The sequence below is a fragment of the Trachinotus anak genome, unplaced genomic scaffold, assembly GCF_046630095.1.
Source record: "Trachinotus anak isolate AG129_WGS33_773 ecotype Australia unplaced genomic scaffold, CSIRO_AGI_Tana_v1 ptg000015l, whole genome shotgun sequence".
NCBI lineage: Eukaryota > Metazoa > Chordata > Actinopteri > Carangiformes > Carangidae > Trachinotus > Trachinotus anak.
Window position 1 is genome coordinate 15,938,035 of NW_027273866.1, and position 26,966 is coordinate 15,965,000.

At 44.4% G+C, this 26,966-nt stretch overlaps 1 protein-coding gene across 3 annotated transcripts in view; it reads left to right on the forward strand.

The window, feature by feature from the left end:
* The first annotated feature begins 545 nt into the window (after window positions 1-545).
* Window positions 546-26,966, forward strand: part of LOC139632877 (neuronal PAS domain-containing protein 3) — a 287,252-nt gene continuing 260,831 nt past the window's right edge. Inside the window, exons 1-2 of one of the 3 annotated variants that reach the window (XM_071498140.1) lie at window positions 546-622; window positions 1,468-2,329. In XM_071498140.1, coding sequence (XP_071354241.1) covers window positions 2,124-2,329 — 206 coding nt within the window. In that variant the 5' untranslated portion in view covers window positions 546-622; window positions 1,468-2,123. Of the gene's footprint in view, window positions 623-1,467; window positions 2,330-5,466; window positions 6,200-24,617; window positions 24,918-26,966 lie in introns of those variants that run through there. The other 2 variants (XM_071498141.1, XM_071498143.1) reach the window with 2 other exon arrangements.

Sequence of the window (26,966 nt, forward strand, 5' to 3'; positions counted from 1 at the left end):
GCTTTTATTGTGTGATGTCTTTTTAATTTTACTTTGATTTGTTTGGATGTTTTATGTTGAAAAGTACTATAGCCCACAGGTAAAGTTTTATTATCATTATTATAAACTGTGAGCTGAAAGGTTTCAGATCAGATGTTTTGGGTTGTGAGTCTCAGATGCTTCAGAACAGTGTTTGACAAAGTGACCGGAACTCACTTCATCATCATTTATTCATCGTTTATTTTGTCTGATTATTTTCACAAGTCAGTCAAACATTGACAACAGCTACAGCTACACACAACTAGATAGTAATATTTACTATGATCATAATAATGACAAGTGAAACATCCTTATTTTTAGTTTCATTAGCCTGGTGAGAAAATCTTTAGCTGCACAAGTGAGAGAGCTGAGCAGGAGGAGGAGAGAGGGAGACAATGCATTACAGACAAAAACAGAGGGAGAGAGGGAGGGAGAGAGGGAGGGGTGGAGAGTTTGAGTGAGTGAGAGAAAGGGGAGGAGACAGTATGAGAGAGAGAGAGAGAGTTAATATGACTTTATTCTGAGTCTGATCACACACGGAGCTCCGGTGCGCGGAGGAGAGGAGCGGAGAGCCGAGCGGCTGCAGCTGCTCTCAGGTCAGATGGTGAGGACACACTGCGCACACCTGGTGATGAAAACACACCTCACTCCTCCGCACAGGACACACGGCTCGCCCCCCCCCCCCCCCCCCCCACAGTAAGAGTCCGCAAACACAACTGAATCTGATGTCCTCCTCTCACCGCGATGAAAATCACACTTAAGGTGGATTTGTTGCGTCTGATATGAAAGTTTCTGACGAGAGAGAGAGAGAGAGACAGAGAGAGAGAGAGAGAGAGAGAGAGAGAGAGAGAGAGAGAGACTGTCGGAGACTTCTCCTTCTCCAGGAAACATTTGTTCAGACACGCGGCTTCAAGTGTGAAGGTTTGCTCGGTTTCTAACTCCAACTTTCTCCGTGTTGCCTTCGCGTCGGCGCAGCGGTGAAAGTTTTGGCGCATTTATTAAACATTTGAGGAGTTTTTATGAGGTGAAACGTTGCGACGAGGCTCAGAGACATAAAAAATGGAATAAAAATGGGCTCATTGTGGAAAATGGACTCTTTACTGTCGGCGCTGCCTTTAAAATAAAAGTCCAGTTTATGGCTGCTGCGTTATTCCGCACAATAAAACCAGAGGAAATGTCCTCCCGCTGAACAAACAGCGCTATCAGTCAATCTCTCTCTCTCTCCCTCTCTCTCCCTCCCTCTCTCTCTCCCTCTCTCTCCCTCTCTCTCTCTCTGGTGTGTGTAGAGCACAGAGGACAGCGCACGCACAGACGCGCACACACACAGACGCGCTCGCCGACATACCGACACACACTTTGCCGCCGCCGCTGTTTCACTGTGTCACACCGATGTCATTGCCGAGCTCACTGACTGACCGACTGACTGACTCACTGACTGCTCTCCTCCAGGTCCGCTGTTTCCCACAGACACCCACCGGCAGACACCAGGCGGAGGACAGCCGGGGACGGGATGCCTTTCTCGGAAGGAGAGCCGGCGGCGGTGCCCGCCTGAGAGAGAGGGGGACTCCGGAGCTCCTGCACCGGGAGACAACGACACACACACGGCTGCTCATCGTCTTTGATTTGTGAAGTAATCACCTCTCAGATCCGCTGATCCATTGATCCCACTGATTGTTGAGTGGGACGAAAGAGAAGAGGGAGACCGAGCGCACCGGAGACACCGGGACCATGATCCGGAGCCGCACAGGGGTTACCTCTGAAGGATAGAACCGAGAGGAAGAAAAGGAAGAAGAAATAAAAAGGGAAAAGGTTTCTGATCTTTTCTGCTGCTGCAACATTCACTCAGTAATCCTGTTTATCTGTTGATCCATTGATTGGTGACTGTTTGTTTTGCGCACCGGGATCATGATCCGGATTTGCCCGAGAGTTACATCCGAAGGTTAAAGAAGAGAAGAAGAAGAAAAACAACAAAAAGAAGACTGCTGTTGTCCATCTATCGCTAAACCAGTGCTCCCAGTAGTCAGGTGACTGGTCTGTGTTGGGAGGAAGAAGCGGAGGAGGTTGTTGAAATAGACGCGGGAGCGCAGCGGAGACGTGCCGGGACCATGATCAGGATCTTCCCGGATTTCAGCGTCCAGGTGACGGCCTCGGCGGCTGGAGGAACCGGGGCTGGGGGCGCAGGAGGAGGAGGCGGCGGCGGAGGCGGCGGGATGGTGACCGGACCCCCGGTGGGTCGGGTGCCGGTGCCGGTCCCCGGAGCCACGAACGGGACCCCGCAGAGCGTGCAGGGAATCACCGCCTACCAGCAAAGGTACGTGGGGACCTGTAGCCCTCTGAGCGGGGGAGGAAAAAGAGATCCGTGTAAAATTAAGAAAAGTGCAGATCCACACCTACAGAAGAAATATCCTCAGTCATCCTGTGGTGTGTTTCTGCAGCTTAAAGTGAGTTTGCAGAGAGATTTCTGTCTCCTGTTGTTTTTCTATAACACACTTCTCCCTTGTATTTGGATTTCATCCCCAAAAATGATAGGATTACCACCCCACTTTCTCTATGGGACATGTTCTGTTCAGGTACAGTTGGGCATCTCTAACTCAGTGGACACTTTTTTTTTGGTTGGATTTTTTTTGAGATACCATGAAATGACCCTGTGATTTTGCAGCAGTTTATCAGTTGGTATTTTACATCAAAGGTTTAAAAGTCATTCATAACCCCAGAATGCACCTCCATCCTAAACTGGGTGGAGGCTGTTTTATCGTTTATCAGTGAGGGTCCGTGTTGGGATAAATGTCACAAAAATGTGGCCTTTTCCTCTTTTTCTTTTTCAATTTTTTTTTCTGTTGAACCTGCAGGAAAAAGGAGGAGAATGAATCCAGTGACTTTGAGAATTAAATTCCAAATCCACAGTTTGTTTTGGGATTATTTTTGTGTTTTAAAGCAAGTTTTACACACACAAATGTTGGGGAAAAGGGGCGTATAAAGCAAAGACAGAGGGACGAGGCGGCGGAGGATAAGTAGTCAAATCAGGTTGCAGGTGATTTGGTGGAAAAAGAAGATGAGAGGTTCAAACTATTAAAGAGTGAAGTCCAGGTAATTCATCAGAAAAATCCCAGAGAAGGTTCTGCTAATTCAGTGGGAACAAAGGAGGTAATTTATGGGAAATAGAGGGCTGGATTATTTCAGTAGGAAAAGAGAAATGTGTTGAGTGTTTTCCAGCTGACCGTGAAGCCGCGGCTCTTTGAGTCCAACCTGTTTTTCTGGTGACAATTCACTCCATCTATCCTCCTGTTATTTCCTTATTTCCCTCCACTCTGAATCTAAATGATCACCTCTCTGTCTGGCTACTCAGTGGTGTTGTTTTTTCTAATCATCTGGAGCTGTGGGGGGGCCCAAACACACCACACCACACACACTCTTTTCTTATTACCCCCGAAAAACTCTCCATATTATGGAGTGTAGCTATGTGTGTGTAAAGTCTAAAAGCTATGGGGAGCAAACACGACGTAAATCACAGCTGGGGCCTCTCCGAGTGCACAGAGTGCGTCTCAGCCTCTCTAAAGCAACAAATACGAGGGGAATAAGGGCCGTATTGTTATTTAAAGCAGGGCTTCTGAGCACACACACAGACCCCAGATCCCCATAAGGGAGGACGTTTGGGTGGTGGACTGTATGTTTGTGTCCATATGTGGGAGGCGAGGATTAGAGTGGTGGTTTGACACGTTCTCGGCTCATTTCTCTTGACATAAAACCTGCTGGAATTTAACTATGTCGTCATCTGGCAGCTGGGGACCCGTCAGAACTCCTCGAGGACCCTTTGAGGCCCACAGATCCCAAGTTTGGGAATAGCCGGTTTGAAACACAGTCCCAAACAATCTCCTTCACCAAGAAAGGTTTGACTGTTGGCTTCTAGATTTTTTAAAAATCCTCCCTGTCCCCAGATCGTGCGTCTCCATCACCCCTGTCGTCCTGCTGCCCCTCTCCCCTCTCTCTATACATAATGTTTCCCCCAGCAAACAGCTGGGAGCTAATATGTTTATACATTACGCTCCATTATCCACGTCGCCTCCGTTTGACTGCTCTCAGTAAGCAGAGCTGAGATGGAGAGAGACGGAGCAGCCAAACCCGTCACCAGCGAGCAGCACCAACGCCGGAGCAGGTTCCAGGAGTAAAGTCTGAGCTGGAGCAAAAAAAAAAAATTGGCTCCAGTGCTTTGATTAAAAATACAAAACATCTTCAGACTTCATTTGTTTTTATCCCCAAAACTCAAAAAATCCAGCGTGTGAGCGTGTAAATGCCGTCAGAGCAGCTCAGGGCTGAGTGAGGCTGCTGCTGCTGCTGCTGGGGGTCAAACCTGTGACCTTTCACTTTTTGGACTCTCATGCTGCCACTGTCTCTGCTTTTGGCTGTATTTTCACACAGGGATGATAAAGTGGCGATGAAGGCACACGACAAAAACCAGCCTCACTTTACTGAGCCTCGGTTTGGATTCGAAAATTCACATTAATCTCTGTGTTTAGAGCGAAATGAGTCAAAATTCCTGCACCTGCTGTCAGACCGGTGACCACGGCGAGGCGGCGCACGTGTTGACGCCTTCTCCTGAATATATAAGACCAAAAGGGGGCTCAGCTCATGACAATCGTCAGCTGGAGGTCAAGGTTCCCCCTCCCCTAGTCTTTATTTTCCACCACAGCTCCGCCTGTAACCCCGTGTTTGTGTGGAGAATACCTAGCATGCCTTTGACCTTGACAGGTCATTGGTATAGAGAGGGAGAGCTTTTCAGCTTCCAGGGCTGCAGCCTGGGGGTTAATCACATGGCACACCGATTAGGTTACAATGAATTATACATTTAAAGAAAAAGAGGAGGAATTTAAATAAATGTTGAAGGAAAAAAAAAGAGCAGGCGGTAGTTTCTGTTGGAGGATAATGAGCCATCCCTGACGTGCACACATCAAAGCCTGGAGGAGATTTCACTGGTCTGAAATCTAAAAATGAGCAGGATGACTGGATATCTGGAAACAACAGGAGGAGTTTTGTTCAAATTCAGAGGCTCAGAACAAATTCAGGCTTCGTTTCATACAGATGCAAACAGCAGAACATGACAGAGGCTCTTCAGGAAATAACAGCAGCACAAAAGTTGGCTGCTGCTGCTTTTGGGATTCGAAGTGAGACATTTGCTGTGATGTGTTTATTATGACACTGAAGGGTGGAGAGGAGAGGAGGGGTGTGTGTGAGTGTGTGTGTGAGGAGGTGCATAGATCTGATTTACAGGGCAACCATCCAAATAAATCACCCATCAGCCCCTGCGCACGTTGGGTGGTGGGTTGTTTTTGTTGATGGTTAAAAATTGGATAATAACCCCGCGGTGTGTAATACAGGAGGAGAGGGAGAATTAAATAAAGAATAAAACACACACACACACACACACACACACACACAAACTGACTCCAACTGCAACTGAGTGGCGTTGTTGCGCCGGGGCTGGAGAAAATACCGGAGATGTGTGGTGTCTTTTTTTCCCTGTCAGCAGCCAGAGGAGGGAAAAATGCTCCGACAAACCACAGAGACTTTGACCGCTGAGCGACGCTCCGTCGCGGGGATTCTACCGGGGATCTAGGCGCTGCAGCGGCGGCGGGAATGTAAAGATCTGACGCGCCTGTTTGGCTTTTTTTCCTCCTCCGGAGCGCATGCAGGAAATTCCTCTGTAGTGCCAAACCCGAAGCTGTGCATGTGTGCAGAGAGACAGAGGGGACGAGAGGGGAGAGACAGCGGGATCTGAGAGGCATCCACCCCGGGTTCCCCCCTCACTCCGCTCGGCATGCCTCAGCTGCTGCTGCTGCAGCCCGGTCCCTGCCTGCTCCACCGCCCGTTGTTTCCACGCTCCTGAGCGGCGGCGGCGGCGGAGACACAAGCAGGAGACGCACGCACAGCACGCACGCACGCACGCTCAAACACACACACACACAACACACACTCACACGTTCACACACACGGACATGGCTTTGTCTTAACACGCCGACCATGACGCATTGCTGTCAGGGCGCAGCGCAGCGCCGCCGCTCCGCGTCCAAATAAACCCGAGGAGAAGAGAGCGGAGAAGAAGAGAAAGTAAGAAATCAAATAATTGTTGCAGGAAGATGGCGCCCACCAAGCCGAGCATCCAGCAGGACCCGACGCGGAGAGAACGGTAACGGGGCTTGGATTTGTGTTCCCACACACACTCCTCCTCCACTGCATGTTTACCGCCCGGCGGGGCTCACCGGTTCCGCGTCGCTTAGCGTTTTTAGTCTGAGCCCGGAGGTGTCAGGAGGAGGCTGTTACCTTCCAGAGGAGAGGCGTGTGTGTGTGTGTGTGTGTGTGTGTGTGTGTGTGTGTGTGTGTGTGTCAGACGGAGAGGCTTGTGGCTGGGTAACAGGTCGCCTGGCTCACTGTTCAGGGAAAACGAGGCTCTGTCTCTGCCTTCCTGCCCCGTGCGTGTGCGCTCGTGCACATTCACGCGCACGGACGCGCGTGCGGGTTAGGAAGCCACGCAGTGTATTCACGCGCCACAGCAGGCAAGGCGCGTGCGCGTCGAGGAAAACATGTGCATCCATCGATGACAAATCTGTGTGTGTGTGTGTGTGTGTGTGTGTGTGTGTGTGTGTGTGGTGGGGGGGGGGCATGGATTTACCTGTGCAGGTCACTCAGCAGACCTGGACATGACCTCAGAGCTGGTTCACTGGGTCTGATTATTAAGGTGGAATTAAGGTGGAAATATGAAGAACTGTGTTTTCGGCTGAGGCCTGATCAACCAGTGGATTTATATCCTGATGTTTTATCTGCATCGAGTTGATCTATTCTATTCTGTTCTCTTCTCAATGGCACATTGTGTGTCTTTCTCCTCGTAACTTTGATTCAGTCTCTTCACTGATTTGATGGAAACATTTTCCACAGTGTGAACGTGTGTTTACGTTTACACCTGCTATTTTTCTGCATATTGCTCTAGATATAAACCAGAATACTGCACCTGCAGATCTTCCTACTGATACACAGCTTTACACCTGTTGAGTTAATGATCGATCGATTGATTGGTTGGTTGATTCTATTCCCTCTGGTGTTTGTCAGCTTTTATCATGATCATTGTAGTGGAAACACATTTCACACTGTGACTTTATATTTTTATTCTTGTTTTGAATTAATTTTCTGCAGTTTGTTCTATTATATTAATGTTCTCATAGGTGCATTTTTATACTTGTTGAATTAGGAAACACATGCAACAGTAATTCTATTCTATTCTATGTTGTATATGTAGTTTCTGAGTAGGAATCCACATATGTTTCCCTGCTGATTCTCTTGGTTCTATTGTGCACTGTTTGCTGAGCATTTGCTACAGACTTGAAATGACAACTTTATTTTCAGTTTTTGTTGTTATTATATTTTCTGTTGTTCGTCTTTAGTCAGCATGCAGCACAACTGAGTAGAAAACAGTAACTGTGTTGATCTACCTTGTTTTTACTGTCTGTCTTGTCTCTACTATGGTGGTTCATTTACACAATTTTCTGAAGTTATTCACTCGTTAATTTAGCGATGATGGTCATACAAATACAACTCAGCTCTGTAGTGTGTCTCAGTGCTGCAGAGATGAAAACAGAGTCTGGTATCATTTCTACAGTGTCTTCTTCTCTCCTCTCTCGGTGCAGTAATGTGTTACCACCTGTTCGAGATGCATCTAAACCAGGACGATCAATCTGAGACAAATCACAGGATGATTTCATCATCTGTTGTAGTTGAAGAAGAAGGTGCAGGAGATAATTTTGCTCCAGCTCGCTGAGGTTGACCGGCCCTCGCTGCCTTCATGTGTCATGGGTTTTATTTCAATCTGACACCTGCTCCGACTGAATGGTACCTGACGGGAATATGGACGCTCACCCACAGAAACGTTTGGTCAATATTCAGGAAACTTCTTTGAATTTATTTTATTAATTTGTTTTTTTAATGCAGTGTCTTTGCTCCGGTGTTACTGCAGACCTGTAGTTATTCAGACTCAGGACTCAGGTGTGTGTATATGTGTGTGTGTGCCACTAAATGGTGAAACCTGGGTCTGTGCTACGAAGCAGGATTTGTAGTTAGCAAGATAACTTCAGGTCTAATCCTGGGTTTTCAGGGTTATGACAGTGGTTCATTTCTTACCGGGATAAATCACCTTGGTAACTTCTGCTGCACACCTCACTGCTGCAGGGCAGGTTATGCTTGAGATAACAGATTCATGTAAAAAAAAGCTCCACCTACACCTACAGACCAATCAGTTCTCTTGCAAAATGGCGTCATCATTTGTAGAAGATCCCGTGGGGCTCGGTGCACAGTAGGAGGTGTGGTTGTATCCTGACATCATCCTACAACAGAGACTGACTGACACACTAAAGCTTGCACCTGTACTTAGAAGATATAAGTTCAACCTACCTCCTTCACGCAGCAGCTGAAAGGAGGAGGCTGAAACTGAACATCTCAGCAACAAATCAGTTGTTGGGTTACACAAACGTAATTATGGTCAGATCTGCTCAGGCCTTAATGATGTTATTAGGCAGTGATATTATAAGTCCGTTAAACCATTTTTTTGCCTAATGTCCTACCTGTATTCAACAGCTTCAACTGTTGCCTGTAGCCTGGATCATGTGTCTAACTCCTTCATATTTGTCTGATATTGTATAGTTTGCTTTTTGCCGTTCTTCTTGTCCGTGTTTGTCTCTGGGGTCGATGACCACCATCACATGACCGCTGAGCGTGGCTGCAGCTGTTCGACTTAGTGAAGCCAGGTAATGAAAAGCTTTCCTGGGTCTGCTTGACCTGCTGCTTGGTGCAGGCCCCAGAGGAACCTGAACACCCACAGACTGTTGATACTGATGCTGCTTCTTCTCCAGATCTGATCATGTGACTCAGATCTGATGATGTGTAAAATATATAATGAACTGGAACTTGTATCTGGACCCTCAAGTTTTTTGTAGTGACCATGAAACAACAGACACAACAATCATCATTTTCTCTTTAAATAACAGTGTTTACCTGAAATCTGCTGTATTTTTATTCCATCACTCAGAAAACAGTCAGCCAATCAGAAGAGAGGCTCAGATCCTCTCTTCTGATTGGCTGACTGACCTGTTGTTACTAGAGCTCCAGAGAGAAGCCTGAGAGAGGAGATGTAAAACTACACTGAGATGGTTTTTGGTTCTTAAAACCACAGATATATCTTCTGATGGAGATCAACACTTCAGATAAAGCAGGGAAAGAGTAAAATATGGACCTTTAAACATATGTTTGCTATAACGTATTCTTCTCCATCAGTGTCTGAAAATGTGTGTGTCATGACACAGGGCTGCAGCGTTTTTCCTGTTATCTTGGACTTGTGTTGGTCTCCACCTCCTGTGTTACTCTGTGCTGCAGCTCAGACTTGGACCTGAACTGGTCTCGACTTTCAATAGATGACGACATGCGACTGCTGTGATTATTCTGGCATTACAGGGTTTATTACCACATGCATGCAGCACGACTATGACTGGAGTCAAAGGTATCAGGTCAGTGCTGAGCAGCAGATTAACAGCCGGCTATTTGCATATGTCTGCTGTTAAAGAGCGGGGAGCAGGCAGAGGGGGTCAGAGGTCAAATGTATGGAGCTGAAATTACACTTCACTGCTGTCCAGCCTTCACTTTAACTGATTTCACTACCAAGAGGTTTTTTTTATCCTTTAATTTGTCCTGAACCGCGGAGGCAGGAAGCTCCGACCTGACGGGAGGAAGTTGAATTCATGCTGCTGAGAGTGAGACTTATTATCTGATTTTACCCCGGCCTCTCTGCTCACCTGCTGAGGGTGAAACTGTCTGAAATTTCTCAGAGGAGATCCGTTGATTTTTTTTACAGCTTGTGCAGACGATGAAAGCCAGCGGTGGACAGATCAGTTGGTTGTTTCTCAGTCACAGAGTCAGACGTTTGCAGCTCCTCCTGTCAACATGTGTCCCTGAACCTCACACTGCTTGTAGCTCACTGCCACTGCTGACAGACTGGAATTACTCTTTGTTGTTGCTTTTACTTATTGGAGGACAGGAAAGGAAAACACTGTTACACAGGAAACACACAGTATGTAATGTATATGGTGAACCCGGCTGAAGCTAATAGAGCGCTGCAGGGATGATGTTAGCGTCACCCTGGTTCCCTCGACAAAAAGCTGACAGGATTTTTCCATTTGATAACTGCAGAAAATAAACTGACCAGCAAAAGTTTATGATACTTAATCTTCACAGTGAAGTTTGAAGCCTAAATACAACCTGCAGCAGTAAAAAGCTCATGTTAGGCTCTAAACCAACGACACCACGGTCACATGACTTCACCGTCACCACCACTCACCTTCAGCCTGTAGTCTGATTCAGCTCTGAGCTCTTCTACAGAAGCCTTTCCTCTGACAGAGTTAGTGACAGTTTGTAGAAACACAGCGAGGCTGTAAAGGTGGACTGGTGAGGAGGTCGGTTTCATGTTGGACTGATGACGTTTAACGTCCCCGACAACCTCTGTCGTCTCATTTGGACTCTTGTTAGCAACCGGCCTTTTTAACAGACAGAGAAGCTTCAAGAATCAGGACTGAGGGATTTACTGATGGGTCTGATGTCAGAGAATCAAACCTGAAAATGTCTTCAGTCAATTATTCAAAAATCCATTCAGAAACCCAGAGACTTTAGGATGAGGAAGGTGCTGAAATGCAACTAATGTCCAGGTTTTAGGACTCGCTTCTGCAGCTCTGTATTTGCATTATATTACATTTAGAGTAAAACTACTGTTCATTAATAAACCAGGACAAAGATAAAACTGAAAAAAATGACTTCATGTGCACATGCATGTGTCTGTTGATGGATGTGCTGTACATGAGTGTGTATACATTCACAATGCGACACTTCCACAAATCACCAGTACAAATGACAAATGAATGATAAGAGCTTGTTTTTTCATTGTAACGAGCATTTTCTGATCTTTGAAGCCTCGTTAAGGTTCGTTTATGGAAACAAACTAGTTGGTTAGGGTGAGGAAGAGACAGTGGTGATGGTTAAAAGAAACTAATATTGGCTGTAGGAAGAAGACAAGATGAAAACACTGATCTAAAGTCAGATGCATTAGCAACATCAAGACAACAACAAACTCTGTTGGGTTTCTTTAGAGGATAATTTCATCAAACAACTGATCAAATCCCAGATGTGTCCTTGAATGCACCACAAAGTAGAGTCTTCAAAGCAGCTCCTGTTTCTAACTGGATCATCTGTTGATGCTTTAACTTTGATGGGGGGGAAAAAACTGGTGATTAAATGTTTTATTGTGATGGATTATCCCTCAGCAGGCCTCGAGACGCTGCGAGCTGATTTTCATAGAAATGAACAGAAAGCAATGGCTGCCTGGAAGGAAGGGAATCAATCTGAAAACTGATGGTTTGTTTAGGCAATAAAGTGTACAAATTTCTAGGTAATCCATCTATTAATTTTGCTCCTTATCCATCCATCTTCTCCTCCTACCAACCCTCCATTCTCTCACCATTTACTCCCTGCCTACATCCATGCCTCCATCCATCTCTCCATCTGCTTCCCTTCCCTCCCTCGCTCCATCCAGCAGAGTGTGTGTGCATTTCTGCTAAAAGCTGTCAGGCAGCGACGGCGTTTTGGCTGAGCTGCTGTTTGTGGATCTATTTCTGGGGGCATTTCAGCACCGATAGGCATCTGGAGGAGACCAAATTAATTTCCAGGTAGAGAGAGAGAGAGAGAGAGGGAGAGAGAGTGGGGGTATAAGGAAGAGGAGGAGGAGGAGGAGGAGGAGGAGGACAGACTTCATAGTCGACTGCACAAGTGCTTCCACTATCAGTACACTACACTGGCGCTGGAGAGGAGGATGATGGAGAGATGATGGAGAGGGGGACTGGACGAGAGAGCCTGAGAGAGTCTGAGAAATGGTGAGGGAGAACGCCGGAGGAGGAGGAGGAGGAGGTGGACTGAGAGGAGGATTAAAACAGTGAGGAAGGAAAAGAAGGAAGAGGAATGATATGACAGAGGTGGGGGTGTGATGGGTGTGGGCTGATATGGAGTCAAAGGGAGGGAGGATAAAAAGAAATGAGGAGTAAAGGCAAAAGGAAGAGATGAAAGATTTGGATGTTTCTTTAGCAGGAGAACAGACACAGAAGGCGCCAAAGGAAACGATTCAGACTCAACTCAGTCTTAATTTGTTTCATCAAATTCAGACGCACAAAGAAGCAAAGTCAAAAACATGAATATGTGAATGTTTGATGAGGATGAAAATAATGTAAAACTTCATGCGACAGTCACCACATCTCAAACCAGCTGTTCTGTTCCGTCTCCACCACCAGGAAACAAACACCACATAAGGGAACATCTTTTAAAGAACGGTGTTCATCCTCCACACACTGTCATTAATTTAAAACAAGGAGCACCGTGGCAACAACACCCTATGAATGCACATTGTGTTGGTTTTTACTTTGTGTGTTTCTACCAAACGTCTGAGATTGTGTTAGTGAGTTATTAAGTTGTTGCTAAGTGCTTTTCTAGATGGTTGCTAAGTGGTTGCTATGGCTTTCTTGGTAGTTGCTGTGGTGTTCTGAATGGAGTCCATGCCGTTATCTAGTAGAGATGATGAGTGGACAGTAAATGAATTTGCAGCTATTTTGATGATCATGAACTGTTTTCGTCCTTTATTCAATCACAAATACCAAACATCCTCTTTACGTTAAGTTTGTGCTTTTCAAATGATTTTTCTTTGTGACATGACAGTAAACTGAACATCTTTAGCTGCTACTCTAACAGGGATTTTGGACGCATTTCACTGAGAAAGTATAATGGACTTCATACATCATCTGTATGAAGTGGAGGAAGCATCTTCAGTCCTTAATACATCTCTCAGCAGTCGTATGTCAACAGGAATATGTATTAGTGTTGTCAGATTTTCCGGAGGTCAGGCTCAGTAACAGCTGGTTGGGAAAATCTACATGAAGAGTGAGGAAGAGTGAGGAAGACTGAGAGAAACAGGAAGAACCGAGCGAAAAGAAAGGAGAAAGCCATAAAGAGGAAGAATGGAAGAAAAGAAAGTGATGGAGATTTAAGTTAAAACAAAGAGAGGAGAAGTGAAGAGGAAGGAAGTGGACCAGCGGAGGGATGGAGCCCGAAGATTGACTGTGATGGACAGAAGGAGACGGAGAAGTGGAATTGCTCATCGACCTGATTGGCTCTCGACCTGATAGGCTGAATCAAACTCACCCGCAGGCTGGATAAGAGCCTCTTGAAGCCTGCAGGAGTGCTTGGTTCGCTGTCCCAGAGGAGGCGGGTGGGAACACCTGCCTGATTGCCCGAAGCCAGTGAATGAGAGCGTGTGTGTTTGTGATATTAGAGGTTAAGGCCGGTTCTAATTTTAAACCAGAGTGGAATTAAAAAGAATAAAAGGCAGTGAATGAATGAGTAGGTTTAATAGAAGAGCTTTGGCTGTGTTTTTTTGAGAATCAGTAATGTTCAGTATTCAGTAATGATAGAGTCTGTTGAAGGACAGACAGAACCTTGTGATACCTGTGGTTGTATTATCACCCAAAAATGAACATGCAGCCAAAATAAATCAATCAGTAAATAACTGGAAAAGAGAAGTGGAAGCACAGTTTTGATTCAACATTTCAGAGGTCAAAGGTAACTGTGACTTCACAGAACACATTGTTGGCCATAATGCACAAACTCAAACACTAATTATGACACAATTTAACTAAAATGTTTATAAGGATGAAATGAAGTGATGGCATTTTATATCCAAAAGGTCATAGGTCAACTTCATCATAAGCTTCTGCAAAAACACCTCAATTACCTGGTGGTGATTCTAGTAACTTCTTATTTCTCCTAAAGGAATCGGCATGAAGTCAAGTGGAGTAAAGTCTATGACTCAAGACTGACTGACCCCTTTTAAAAAATACAACAAGAAAAGCAAACATATTTGTACATTTACCTTTGTGCTACAACAGTTTTTTGTGCAAAAAAAAACACATTTTAGAGAAATGAAAAGTTGTCATCTGCAGTATTATCTGGGAATCTTGTGTTTTGGGTTTAAAGCAGCCACCTGACTTTGTCTCTCCTCTTCTGAAAAAGAGAGAGACGGAAAGAGAGAGAGAGAGAAACCAGAGGTCAGATTAAGCGAAGAAAGAAAAAGAGTGGAGTGGCAGACTGAGAAAGGAGGGCTGTGAGGGAGAGAGAAGGAGCCTGTGGTGGTGGGTAGTGCTGGCGAACTTTCAGAAACAACAGAAAAACCACAAAGCACAAAGTTGGCTTTGTCTCCAAAACACCCCCTCCCCCCTTTCCTCTCCCCTTCCTCCCTAGGGGCGAAATAACACAATAAAATGTCCCATTACCCCAATCTGATGAGCGAGAGACACTGACACAGACACAGGGAGAGAGAGAGAGGTTTGTCTGAGGTTTTGGCAGCGGGATGGTGGTTTGGTGGTGTTTGTGGAGCAGTGAGTGCTCGAGCTCGGCCAGATCCTGACATGTTGTTAGGAAACAGCTCGAGAAGCTTAAACAGCCAGAAAAAAAAAGAAGAAGGAAAAAAAAAAGTTTTGTTTCCAATGTGGAGTTTTGGTCGCGCTTCCCTCTGTGATTTCATCAGATTGGTTTTGTCCAGACATGCATGTAAACACGGTTATCAGAGAAGAAAAAAGAGTCCACTGATGTGTCTGTAGTTGATGTCTGAGTGAAAATTGCTTTCCATTTCAAACTGAATTTACATTTTTCTTTGGGAAAGGAAATGCATAGAAAATGTCTCTGGCCAGCAATTGAGCCTCAGCAGCAGCAGCAGCAGCAGTTTGTGCGTTGTTACCAAATAACAATGTGTAAATTTTCTGCACGCTGCTCTGACACGGACTCTGGGTTTTTGTCCCAGATGGAGAAATGTATGAAAATGTAAATGATGCTGTGCACGGCTGAGGCATTTCTCAGAGGCCGGGACAGTGGCACAAACATGTTGTTAGGAACGTTTCCCTGATTTTACATCAACAAATGCTGCGTTTTGTTTCCTGTTATGTTCCAAACAAAGAGTCTTTTTCTCTTCTGGTCTAATCACAGGTTGTTTGCTCCGTGTGTTGTTGTGTCTTATATTTCTGAGTCACACTGAATCATGATGGTGATGGAGGAAAGAGCTTCACATCAACTGGTTTGTATCCTCTCCTCTCGTCTCCTTTCCTCTCCTCTTGTCTCCTTTCCTCTTCTCTACTTCTCCTCTCTTACTTCCTCTCCTCTCCTCTCCTCTCCTCTCCTCTCCTCTCCTCTCCTCCCCTCTCTTGCCTCCTCTCCTCTCCTCTCCTCTCCTCCCCTCTCTTGCCTCCTCTCCTCTCCTCTCCTCTCCTCTCCTCTCCTCCCCTCTCTTGCCTCCTCTCCTCTCCTCTCTTGCCTCCTCTCCTCTCCTCTCCTCTCCTCTCCTCTCCTCTCCTCTCCTCTCCTCTCCTCCCCTCTCTTGCCTCCTCTCCTCTCCTCTCCTCTCCTCTCCTCTCTTGCCTCCTCTCCTCTCCTCTCCTCTCCTCCCCTCTCTTGCCTCCTCTCCTCTCCTCTCCTCTCCTCTCCTCTCTTGCCTCCTCTCCTCTCCCCTCCTCTCCTCTCCTCTCTCAGACAGAGGATGTAATCAGCTCAGACCTGCTGACTCGACAACTTCCCACCTCAGGACCAATATCTACCTGTCCTTGAAAACACACACTTCAATTATACTACACCTTAAATTGGTTAAACACACACACACACACACACACACACACACACACACACACACACACACACACTTTATCCCTTTGCTATATTACTTCTTTCCCACTTTTGTATTATTCCTCTTCTCTTTCTTCATCCTTTCTCTTTGTGCCCTTCCTCGTTCTTTTGTTATAGTCTCTCTCTCTCCTCTGACTCCACTCTCGCTCTGTCGTTAAATTCACTGTTTCTCCCTGACTCATTCTCTCTCTCTCTCTCTCTCTCTCTCTGCCCTGTTTTCTCTCTCATGGCCCCTCCATCCTCCCTCACTTCTGGGCTGTGGTAGTGATGGATGGAGGAATGATGGAGGGATGAATGGAGAGGACGAGTTCAGCTTGAATTACAGGTTCTTCACACCTATTGGAGTCGATAGTAAATGTGACCTCCATTATTCTAAGCCTCGGTTTACTGAGGCTCTGAGCCTCTCTTCTGATTGGCTGACTGTTTTCTGAGTGATCCAATAAAAATATAGCACATTTCAGGTAAACACTTAGAGAAACCAAATCCTGCAAGGTTGGATGGTGGGTCCAGGTGGGCGGGGCTTGGGGCGTGGCTGAGGGTGGTGACTGCTTTGTTGTGACATCACAAAGTTCCAGAAGTCCTGACGGCTGGTTTTAAGGCTCAGTTTCTGAATACAGGCTGTGTGCATTTCTCTGTGGACTGAGGCTTTGATACTTTCACAGTATTAATATAGAACCTAGACCTGCTTTATAATCAAAAAACTTTATTCAAAACTTTAATTTATACTGTATGGGAACTTTAAGTATCATTTTTTGCGACTGGTTTTGATTTAGTTTTAGTCTTTTGCTAAAAATTTGTTTTATTTTTGATCATTTGTCATTTTCTGTATTTTCACTAGCAGAGACATAACTTTAGTGAAATGCACTTTATAATAGAGTCTGAGATTTGTAGTGTAATTTGTATAAATCAGAAACCACTGAAATACTTACTGGTTCTTCTTAGAACTGAAATGTTGGTAGTTTGAGGAACAGTGTAAAGGAAAATAGAAAAAAATAATGGTTGAAGTATTTTAATAAATAACCTGAACCTGTGGAGCAGAGTTTAACAGTCCTGACAAAATCTGACAAAAATCAGCAGTAAAGTCTGTTTGCAGCTGGTGAATTAATCAAACTGATCATTTATCTATTTACCTGGAAAAGAGAGAAGGCATCTGAATATAAAATAAAACCAACATTCAAAGAGTTTCAAATGTTAATTTAAAAAGTAAAACTTAAAGATGATAAACAGACATAAAAAAGTTGTTTGTGTGTGAATGTGTGTGAGTGTGTGTGTGTGTGTGTGTATGTGTGTGTGAATGTGTGAGTGTGTGTTTGCAGCAGTTAAACCAGGTGCTGTAACATGTAGATTAGCCAGCTGCTCACATTGTTGCTTCAACCCCAAGAGGAATTATTTTGAAATTAATTTGTGTGTGTGTGTGTGTGATTGTGTGTGTGTGTGTCCAGTTGTCAGGACAGGTGTTGTTGCATGATGGTAATCTGCTGGTCTTGTTGTTTCACTCTCTCTCTCACATTCGCCAAATTCGCCACAGTCCTCGGTCGCCCAGTGGGTTTGATACCAGCCTTATGTTTATTGATGTGTGTGTGTGTGTGTGTGTGTGTGTGTGTGTGTGTGTGTGTGTGTGTGTGTTGTCTTGGTTGTCTTTCAGTTTTTTTCCATCATATGAAATGGCCATCACTCCTCCTCCTCCTCTCTCTGTCTCATCTCCTCTCCTCTGCTCTCATTACCTCCTCTTGTCTCCTCTTTGCCCCCGGTGCGGTCGCCTGTTTTGCCCCTGTAGGCAGGAAGGAGACCCGGGGGTGAAATGACTATTGATTATTCTCTGTTAGCCAGAGAGGAAGGGGGGAGGACGAGGAGGGACACCTCAGTCAGAGAAAAATAACTGAATATAGATAAATCCTGCTGGAAATACTGCAGCACTGAAGAGAGATTAATACGCCACAAAAAATAGTCCACAACATATTCACAGTTTTTGTAATTTATTATTTATTTATATTTTCTTCTGTTATTTATCATGAATTTATATGTGTTAATCAAAATTTAATCGTATTGAGATGTTCTCAGTTCTTTATTGACCTTGGTCTCACCTCGAGGTCCATTTAGTAGCTGTTCTAGAGCTTTTAATCATATCACATGGTCTTCAGCAGCAGATGCAGTGAAGATGTAGATGTGTGATTAAACCTTTTTACCTTTTTGTTTATTATTTAAAAAGTTTATTTTTAATTATGTGTATTCATTATTGTTGTTTTTATTTTCCTTTTGTTTCTTTTTCATTTATGATTTTTTCCCCTTTTAATAGTTCACTGACCCACAAAGATTTATCCTTCTCATCTTTTCTGTATCTGTCTCTCCTCCATTATAAAATGACTGAAGGTGAACAGTATAAAGCAAAGATCCTTCTCTCTTTCCTTCTCTGTGTGTGTGTGTGCGTGTGTGCGTGTGTGCAACCCGCTGAGAGTACATGGTGACATTTGGGAGAAGACTCGACCTCATGCTGATCAGAGACGAGCGCTCTTCAAAGAGCTCACACACACACACACACACACACACACACACACACACACACACACACACACACACACACACACACACACACACAGATATTCCTCTCACCCAGGTTTAAGATTTGCCTGGTTCAAAGGTTGTTGGACGAATGGTGTCATAGATATTAATTTGAATACCCCCACACCTTTAATACCCTGTTATTATTACTATTATTATTGAAGATATTCTTATTTTCAGACAGCTGGTGGACATATTCCTCCTGACACTTCTATGAATTTAAAATAACAATAAAAGTTCATTTTTGGTTATATGTGTTTTTTAATAGGGCTGCACCATATGAAGAAAAATCACTGCAGTTATTTTGGCAGATTGTGTGATTGTGATGTGAGTCACGATTTCTGTTGGAACGATCATTTTTACATTTTATATTCACTGAAAATTCTGAAAAACAGTTGATGAAGTGATTTTTGTTGCCAACCTCGTGGACTCGAGCGTCTCTGTGGCTCCGCCTCCTCCACCGCCTCCACCTTGTTGTCGTCATTGTTGATGCTGCTGCTCCTCCATGATGGATCTGCTGCATGTAATTTCATGCAAGTGTCCTCTGGTTATTGATGTCTGTACTTATTCACCCACTTGACTTCTGCCCTCCTGCCACACACACACACACACACACACACACACACACACACACACACCTACCTACAGCCCTTGTCATTAAATGATTTCAGCCATTATGTCCTGCACACACATACGGACTCTCACCCACTTATTAAAGCACACATACCAACACATATCGACGGGGACAAACAAGCACACACGCACACAGCGAGCCGTTGTGTGTGCAGAGGCCAGAGTCGGCGCCGTGAATCCTTATTGCGTCTCTGTGACCTTATTCCAGAAACCCGGACGCCTCCTCGTCGTCACGCGGTGAATTCCAATAAAGTTAGAATTTATTCAAACGCTGCAGTGTTTCCTCCTCCAGTCTGTTTGTCCTGCAGCGGTGACATCTGACCCCCGGTGGCTTCCAATAACAACCCAAACCTGAAAGCGTCAGAACTGTGATGAGATTGGTTCTGAGAGAGACAGAGAAGAGCTGCTACAGGGATCAATCACCTGATTACAACAGGTAGCTGAAATCAGTGCTGGGTATATTTGCCAACCAATCAGATTTACTTGTCTAAACTTAACCACAAAGGTGGTCGATCAGATCATGTGGCTTCAGTTTGTTGTTTAAACCAGTTGCTTAACTGCTGCCGGTCATGTAACCCTGTGTTTGATTGTCTTCTTCACTGTGTAGTAGGAGCTGGGATTAAGCTAATGAGTATTTCCACTGATGCAGATTTCCAGTTTGATTCAGTCAGAGACATTTCAATGTTTCAATACCAGTTTTTCTTGGATGTGAATGAGATTCTCATTGAACTGCTGCTGTAAACGGTTCCTCTAACCTGGTGCATTATTAAAAATATGACACAAAGCAGTTACAGTAATGCACTTTTTATTTAACACATAGGTTTAGACACACATCTCAAGAATTAAGTAATGTGTGTTGCTAACGTACCTCGGTGCACCGGCCATGTTCTTGTCTCTCTGTATGAGAAGGGTGTTCCCATGAGAATAACGATGTTACAGCATCACTCAAAGCTTACATGTTAAAAGACTGATGTTGTAAATCTACCAGGAGTGTGTAGTTGCATGGATTTGATTGGCCTGACTGAAAAGGATCTCTTTAAGCTTTTACATCTCTTTAGACATGACATTATTGACCCAGCAATGTGATAAGACTGAAGAAGCCTAAGAGATAAACAGTGAAAGGTTTTATTTTGACATGGCACCACAGGAAGTAGCCATCCCATAATGTTAAATAATAAACTTAAAATGACTGGAGCAAAATGTGTTTTGATGACTTGTCCAGTAAAGGAGCTGATTCTTGTACAAACTCTGGTTCAGCTGCAGCCGTTGAGTTTCACACCCACGTATCATCACCAATCAAATAAAGATGGAGTCAGATCTCTGTAGTCAACCACTGAGCAGAGAAACGTTTAGTTGGGAGCGAAAACCCGACATGTTAACAGACTCCGCGCTCCGTGTTTTGTCAGTACTTCTGCGGAGAACATCTGATGATCCAAACTCGCCTCATGAATATTAAATGTTTTGAGCTCAAACAGAAGCTCCCTAATTTCCAGCTGATGTTTCCATTTTCTGTTTAAGAAACTGCTTCCTGTGCAAGATTAAGATTCAGGATCCAACAGCGGAGCAGCCTTTCATGCGAGCTGTAAAAAAAAAAAAAAAAAAAAAATGTAAATCTGTCTTTTGGCTCGGTGCTTCTGCCCTTAACGTATGAACAGTATCACCGTCTCTGCTGGGGGAGAACCTTTTATCTCCCCAAGTATCTTCTCAGGGATGAAAAGAGGCAGAACTGTTTTGGGCCAGTTTGGTCACTTAAACCTGAGGAAGAAATGATTAATAAGATTAAGGGAGGTGATGCTCTGAGCTCTGTAGTGGAACAAATTGAAAGTCAAGCCGGTATCAATCACTGTGGAGCCAAACTTAATTGTCCTGGACTCACAGATGAGAGGGAGGAAACAACAGACAGGGTGAAGTGTTGGGTTGCTAACTCAGCTCCTCAGCTTCTCAGAAATCATCAGTTCAGATGCAATTTTAACCAAATAGAAGCAACAAAGTCACTTAAGCAAATCACAAGCAGGACTGATCTCTGACTGCTGTCTCTCACTGCTACAATTATTAATTTCAGTCTTATTATTATTATATTATCTCCACCAATGAGGTTATTGTTCTTACCATCTTAGTATGTTTGGACTTAGCCCCTCCCATGTTAGCTGGATTGTGAGCATCACACTAGAAATCCCCCAAACACACAAACACCATCCTTAAGACTCAAATACTCACCATGGCACCAAATGTGTATTAATCCGCCGCTGAAAATAGTCCCAAATTATCTTCTTTCTTATATCCTTCCTCATTTTTCTGCATCTGATGGCCTGAGGTGTTGTATTAACCAGTCACCTGATGTGACATCTCAGGAATGCTTTCCAAGGTCAAAGGTCAAGGACACTGCATCTGCACATAATATGTTTTTGGGCATAACTTAAGAAATCATACACTAACTATGACACAATACAGCTAATACATTTTATTATGAGGGCTCGGGATGTAGAGCGGGTCGTCCACTCTCTTGCTCTCTCTCTCTCGCAAATTCACACTCACAGGTGCAACGAACAAATTCAAAATGCAAAGAACACCAAGATCGATATACCTGTATGTATAAATTATATGTTTACAGTATATTATTTACCTGTGTGTGTGTGTGTGTGTGTCCCTCAGGTTGTGGCGTGTTGATATGTACTGGGCAGTGAGATATGCCCCGTCTGTCTGTTTACTGGCAGCATATTGTTTCCTCCGTTCGGCCAAATTAAAGGGAGATTCCATTAATTTTTCAGCGCGGCTTCTCGGCCCGTCGAGGTCAATTTGCATTTCTATCTCGCAGCTTAGCGGACGTTCGTTAAAAAAGAAATGCTGAAATTGTAAATTGCAGAAAGTTTTTTTTTTTTTCCCTCAGAAAATCAAAGTGCACTTGCTCACTATTCCAACCCTCGCACACACACACACACACACACACACACACACATTTGAATTTATGTGCGCTAATACACACACATAAATGCAAATGCTTGAACCAACATATGCATCCATATACACACCTCACCCACTCTGAGTGTGTGTGTGTGTGTGTGTGTGTGTGTGCACGCGCCCCTATAGGTGTGTATGTTGTTGTTAATTGGAGTGTGAGGTCCATGACAGCTATCAGCGGCTCATTCACTACATTAATGAGAATGATAGCAGCTTTAAAAAGACTGTTCCACACTCTGACCAAACTCATTAACACCGGCTCGCATTTAAATACACTCCTCCTCTTCTTCTTCTTCTCCTCTTCCTCTGTCTCTCTCTCTCTCTCCTTCACTCTGTCCGTCTGTCTTCTGCTCTTTTTAGTTTCCACTCCTTCATCTTTCTCTTTTTCTTTCTGTCACTTTCTCTTTTCTTCTTGTTTCCATCTTCTGTTCTTTCACATCATCTCTCTCTTTGTTTTCTTTCTCATTTCCTCTTCATCTTTCCACCTACATTCATTTTTACTTTTGCTTTTTTTGCCATTAATATTTCTTCTCTCTCATCCATCCTCACTTGGTTTTGTCATTTTTTTGCATCTTTCCTTCTTTTCCCCACCTCTTCCTTCTTCCTTCCTGTTTTGTATTTCCCATGTTTCCTTCTTCCCTACCTGTCTTTCTTTCTTGAATCCAGTACCTCTGCTCAGGATATCTGGATCTTATACCACAGCTGGATTTACCCTAAAGTTAAAGCTCCACCCAGTCTAAAGGTAGATGTCCATGTGTTTGTGATTATAAAGCAGGTCTAGGTTCTATATTAATACTGTGAAAGTATCAAAGCCTCAGTCCACAGAGAAATGCACACAGCCTGTATTCAGAAACTGAGCCTTAAAACCAGCCGTCAGGACTTCTGGAACTTAGTGATGTCACAACAAAACAGCTGCTGCTCTCAGCCATGCCCCAAGCCCCGCCCACCTGGACCCACCATCCAACCTTGCAGGATTTGATTTCTGTGAGTGTTTACCTGAAATGTGCTATATTTTTATTGGATCACTCAGAAAACAGTCAGCCAATCAGAAGAGAGGCTCAGAGCTGATTGGCTCACTGACCTGTTGTTACTAGAGTTCATGTCAGTCACGTCAGATTCTACAGCCATCATTAGTTCCAACCATCGTCTTTGCAGTCTCAGCTATGTGTACATTAGCTCTCCTGACCTCTGACCTCTGAGGAGAGGATAATTAATGAGCTCTGATTGGTCGGTGTCAGTGTGGACTCTCACTGTGATGAATGAACAGCACTGAAATTACACTTTAACGCAATTGAAGATGGTTTTTATTCTGAGTCGCTTCTGAAAAGGAGCCAATCAGAGCTCAGGAGTCCAAACATATGCTGAAAACACTGCAGCTGTGTGTGTGTGTGTGTGTGTGTGTGTGTGTGTAGCTGTGGCCAGAGGCGGTCTGGGCTGTGGAGTGTGAAGGCTGTGATGGACTGATTCACTTCCTGCAGCACTAGATCACTACAACACACACACACACACACACACACACACACACACACACACACACACATACTTGTACTTCTATCTTTGTGAGGACACTCATTGACATAATGCATTCGCTAGCCCCTTACCCTAACCTTAACCATCACACCTGAGTGCCTAACCCTAACCCTGACCCTAACCTTAACCTAAACCTAATTCTAACCATAACTCTAAAACCCAGTCTTAACCCTCAAAATGTGATTTGAAGGTGACTCAAAAAGTGAGGACTGGCCAAAATGTCCTCACTTTCCCAAAATGTCCTCACTCTGTTAGTAAAATACTTTTTTTGGTCCTTACTATGTCGCAAGTACAAGTACACACACACATACACACACACACACATGGCATGTTACAGTAAGATAAAAGGTCTTGTATAAAACAGAGAAAACACATGATGAACGACACTGATGTCAAGCAGTATTCACTGACAAATTAATACAAAAATATTGATAGAAACAGACAATTTTCAAAATGATTCTCAAAATCTAACTTTAAGTAAAACGCCTGTCGACCTTCACTTTTCTGTAAAAAAAAAAAAAAAAAAAATCTTCCAGAGAAAATATTTCTGAGGAGACTCTGATTCACTGCCAGCTCAAACACAGAGGGGGCTCTCTCTTTGCGTGTGTGTGTGTGTGTCAATATTTGGACAGTTACCATACAGCTCACCAGATGAGCCCGGCATCTGCTTGTTGGCAAGACTTGGAAACAGAGTGACACAGTGTGTGTGAGAGTCTTCATACTGTGTGTGTGTGTGTGTGTGTGTGTGTGTTTGCTCTGCAGCTTACTTGTTTTCTTCACATGTGCTCACCATCCAGTTTCATTTAGAAACAAAAGACGGATGCATCAAGTTGGATTTCCTGTCACCTCCCTCTAAACTCTTTTCCTTTATACTCTCTCGCCCCTTCGCTCTGCCCTCGCTCACCTCTTCCATTCATCTCTCCCTCCCTTTCTCTCATCCCTCCTCCCTTGATTTCCTCTCTTCCTTCACATCCCTCCCATTCCCTCTGTTTTTCTCACTGCTCCTTTTCTTGTTGCTAATTTTCTCCTCGTTGATTGTTTTTATTTTAACGAAGTATCATGAATTATCCAAAAGAGTATAAATCCTATTTTTACCATATTCATGGAAAAGTCTAGGCCTTGAGTATCTGAGTGGGGCGTTTCCCATGGCAACAGATGACTGACAGCTGATGTTTAATCCACATTACATTACTTATAAACTGTTAGTGACGTAATCTTAGCCTCACATGCTAATGTTAGCACTGATTCCCATTGAACGTGACATTTCTGTGATGTTATTTTACACCAGCTCAGCAAGGAGGAAGGGAGCAGGGTAATCATGGGTCCAGGTTTGGTGATGGCTGAAGACTCAGCAGTGGCTTGTCCTGTAGTCCGACTCTCTGCTTGTGGGCTGTGGGGACGAGCCTGTTATTGGACGCCTGCTCCAGGTGACAGTCTCCTTCCTTACTGCCTCTGCTGCCTGCCACTGTGTAGATTTGGTTCATGCTCCATCACACAGTCTTTTCTTTGCAGGGAATCAGCTGTTTTAATGACAGTGCTTATACGCAGTTACTGTGTGAAACTGTGGCAGGATGAATGACCATAATGAGTTAGTACATTAATGGGAAAACAAGCCAAATATTGTCTTGATATTTGCAGAGGTGCGAGCTGATCATCATCCATTCACACATGTCCTGCACCGGTCGGAGACAGGAGAAGATGAAGACTATCATCATGTTCCAAATAAAGAAACTCATATTAGAACTGCATATATAAAAACTGACTATTATTATTACGATCCTGTCCCGCCCGCTCCTGCTGTCCCGTCCCGGTCACATGATGAATAGTGAAATTGACTCCCATCCCACAGGAATCCTGAATAACTGTCGGCCTTTACTCAGCACTTCTTCTGCTGCTCCTGCAGCAGGTGAGCGAGCAGATATCTCCACACTGACCACCAGCTGGTTCAGACCTGCTGGAAACTGCCTGTTGACTTCAGACAGAAGCACACAGGTGGGCATGAATAGACATGAATCCCTGTGCTAGTTGAAAGTATTTGAAGCTGAGCAGGAAGAACAGAGGAGTGTTTCTGTTGAGTCCTGAGATCAGTTAGAGTCTGAGCTGAACACGAGCGTACGCTGTTAGAGGAGCACATCGCTCGCGCACAGCTTTCTTTCTTTTCATTCTTGTTCTGATATCGCTCCTTCACAGCCTCTGTTTCTTTTTTTTCCTTCCTCCTCCTCCTCCTCCTCCTCCTCCTCCTTCTCCTCCTCCTGTCAGCATCTTCACTACATTATTCATCTACATGAATAATCCTCCCCCCTTTTTAAAATAAAATAAAACTATCAAATAAAATAAAATCATAAAGTAAGATGTAAGAGGGTTAAGGCGGATCTCGACTCGGGCGCTCTGCTCCATAATCCGCTCCTCACATGACTTCAAACGAGGCGGCGAGGAGCGCCGGGCCTCCTCCTGTTTACCATATCAAGGCTCTGCTGCTGCTGCTGTCGAGGAGGAGGAGGAGGAGGAGGAGGAGGAGGAAGAGCCTGCAGAGCTAAAGAGGCTGGAATTGAAACACAGCGATGAGTTTGTTAAGTTGTGACGCTCATTAGGAGGAGGGGAACTGGGGGGTTGCACTCGCTTTCTCCTCCTCCCTTCATCCATCTATCCATCCCTCCTCCTCCTCCTCCTCCTCTTCCTCGTCTCATCTCGTCCCTTCTTCCCCGAGTTGTCTCTCTCTCTCTCTCTCTCTCTCTCTCTCTCTCTCTCTCTCTCTCTCTCTCTCTCTCTCTCTCGCTCTCTCTCTCTCTCTGCTTCTGCCGACGTGTCGACCACTTCAACTCCATTTTGCTTTTCGCCTCCACCATCTGTCTTCCTCCTCTCTCCCTCATCCCTCTCTTCTCTCCTCTCTCTGAGTCTCAGCAGTGTCTTTGCTGTAATGATGAATGGTGTTTAGTGTCACTGGGAATGGAATCACTCAGTACACACACACACACACACACACACACACACACACACTGTATAGCTGGTGTCTCAGTGTGATGGATTGTTGAGATTGTTGCAGAGATACTGACAGAGGAGACAAGCTGTCCTCTCTCTGTCCTCTTCCTCTCTCTCTCTTTGCTTCTCACCCTCTCTCCATCCTTCTCTCTCTTTTATGAGTACTGTTTCTCTCTCTCTCTTTTTTTTTTTTTTACTCCAAAATGCATAGAGCCAATCAACTGCACAACCGAGATTGTTTGGTAAAATTGAATAGAAACTCAAAGATTCATAAAAACTAGAGTTACCACCTCTCAGTTGTATCCCTCCATCCCTCCTTCCTGAGTTACAGCGTTGAAAAATGGCCAGAAGTGTTTTTGCAGAACGTTATGATGTCACAGTGAAGTTGACCTTTGACCATATGGAATGTACTTTTTGATTTTGCTTAACTGGAAAATGTCATCACTGAATTTGATTTAAACATTTAAATTAGATTTTGTGTCATAATTAGTGAATTA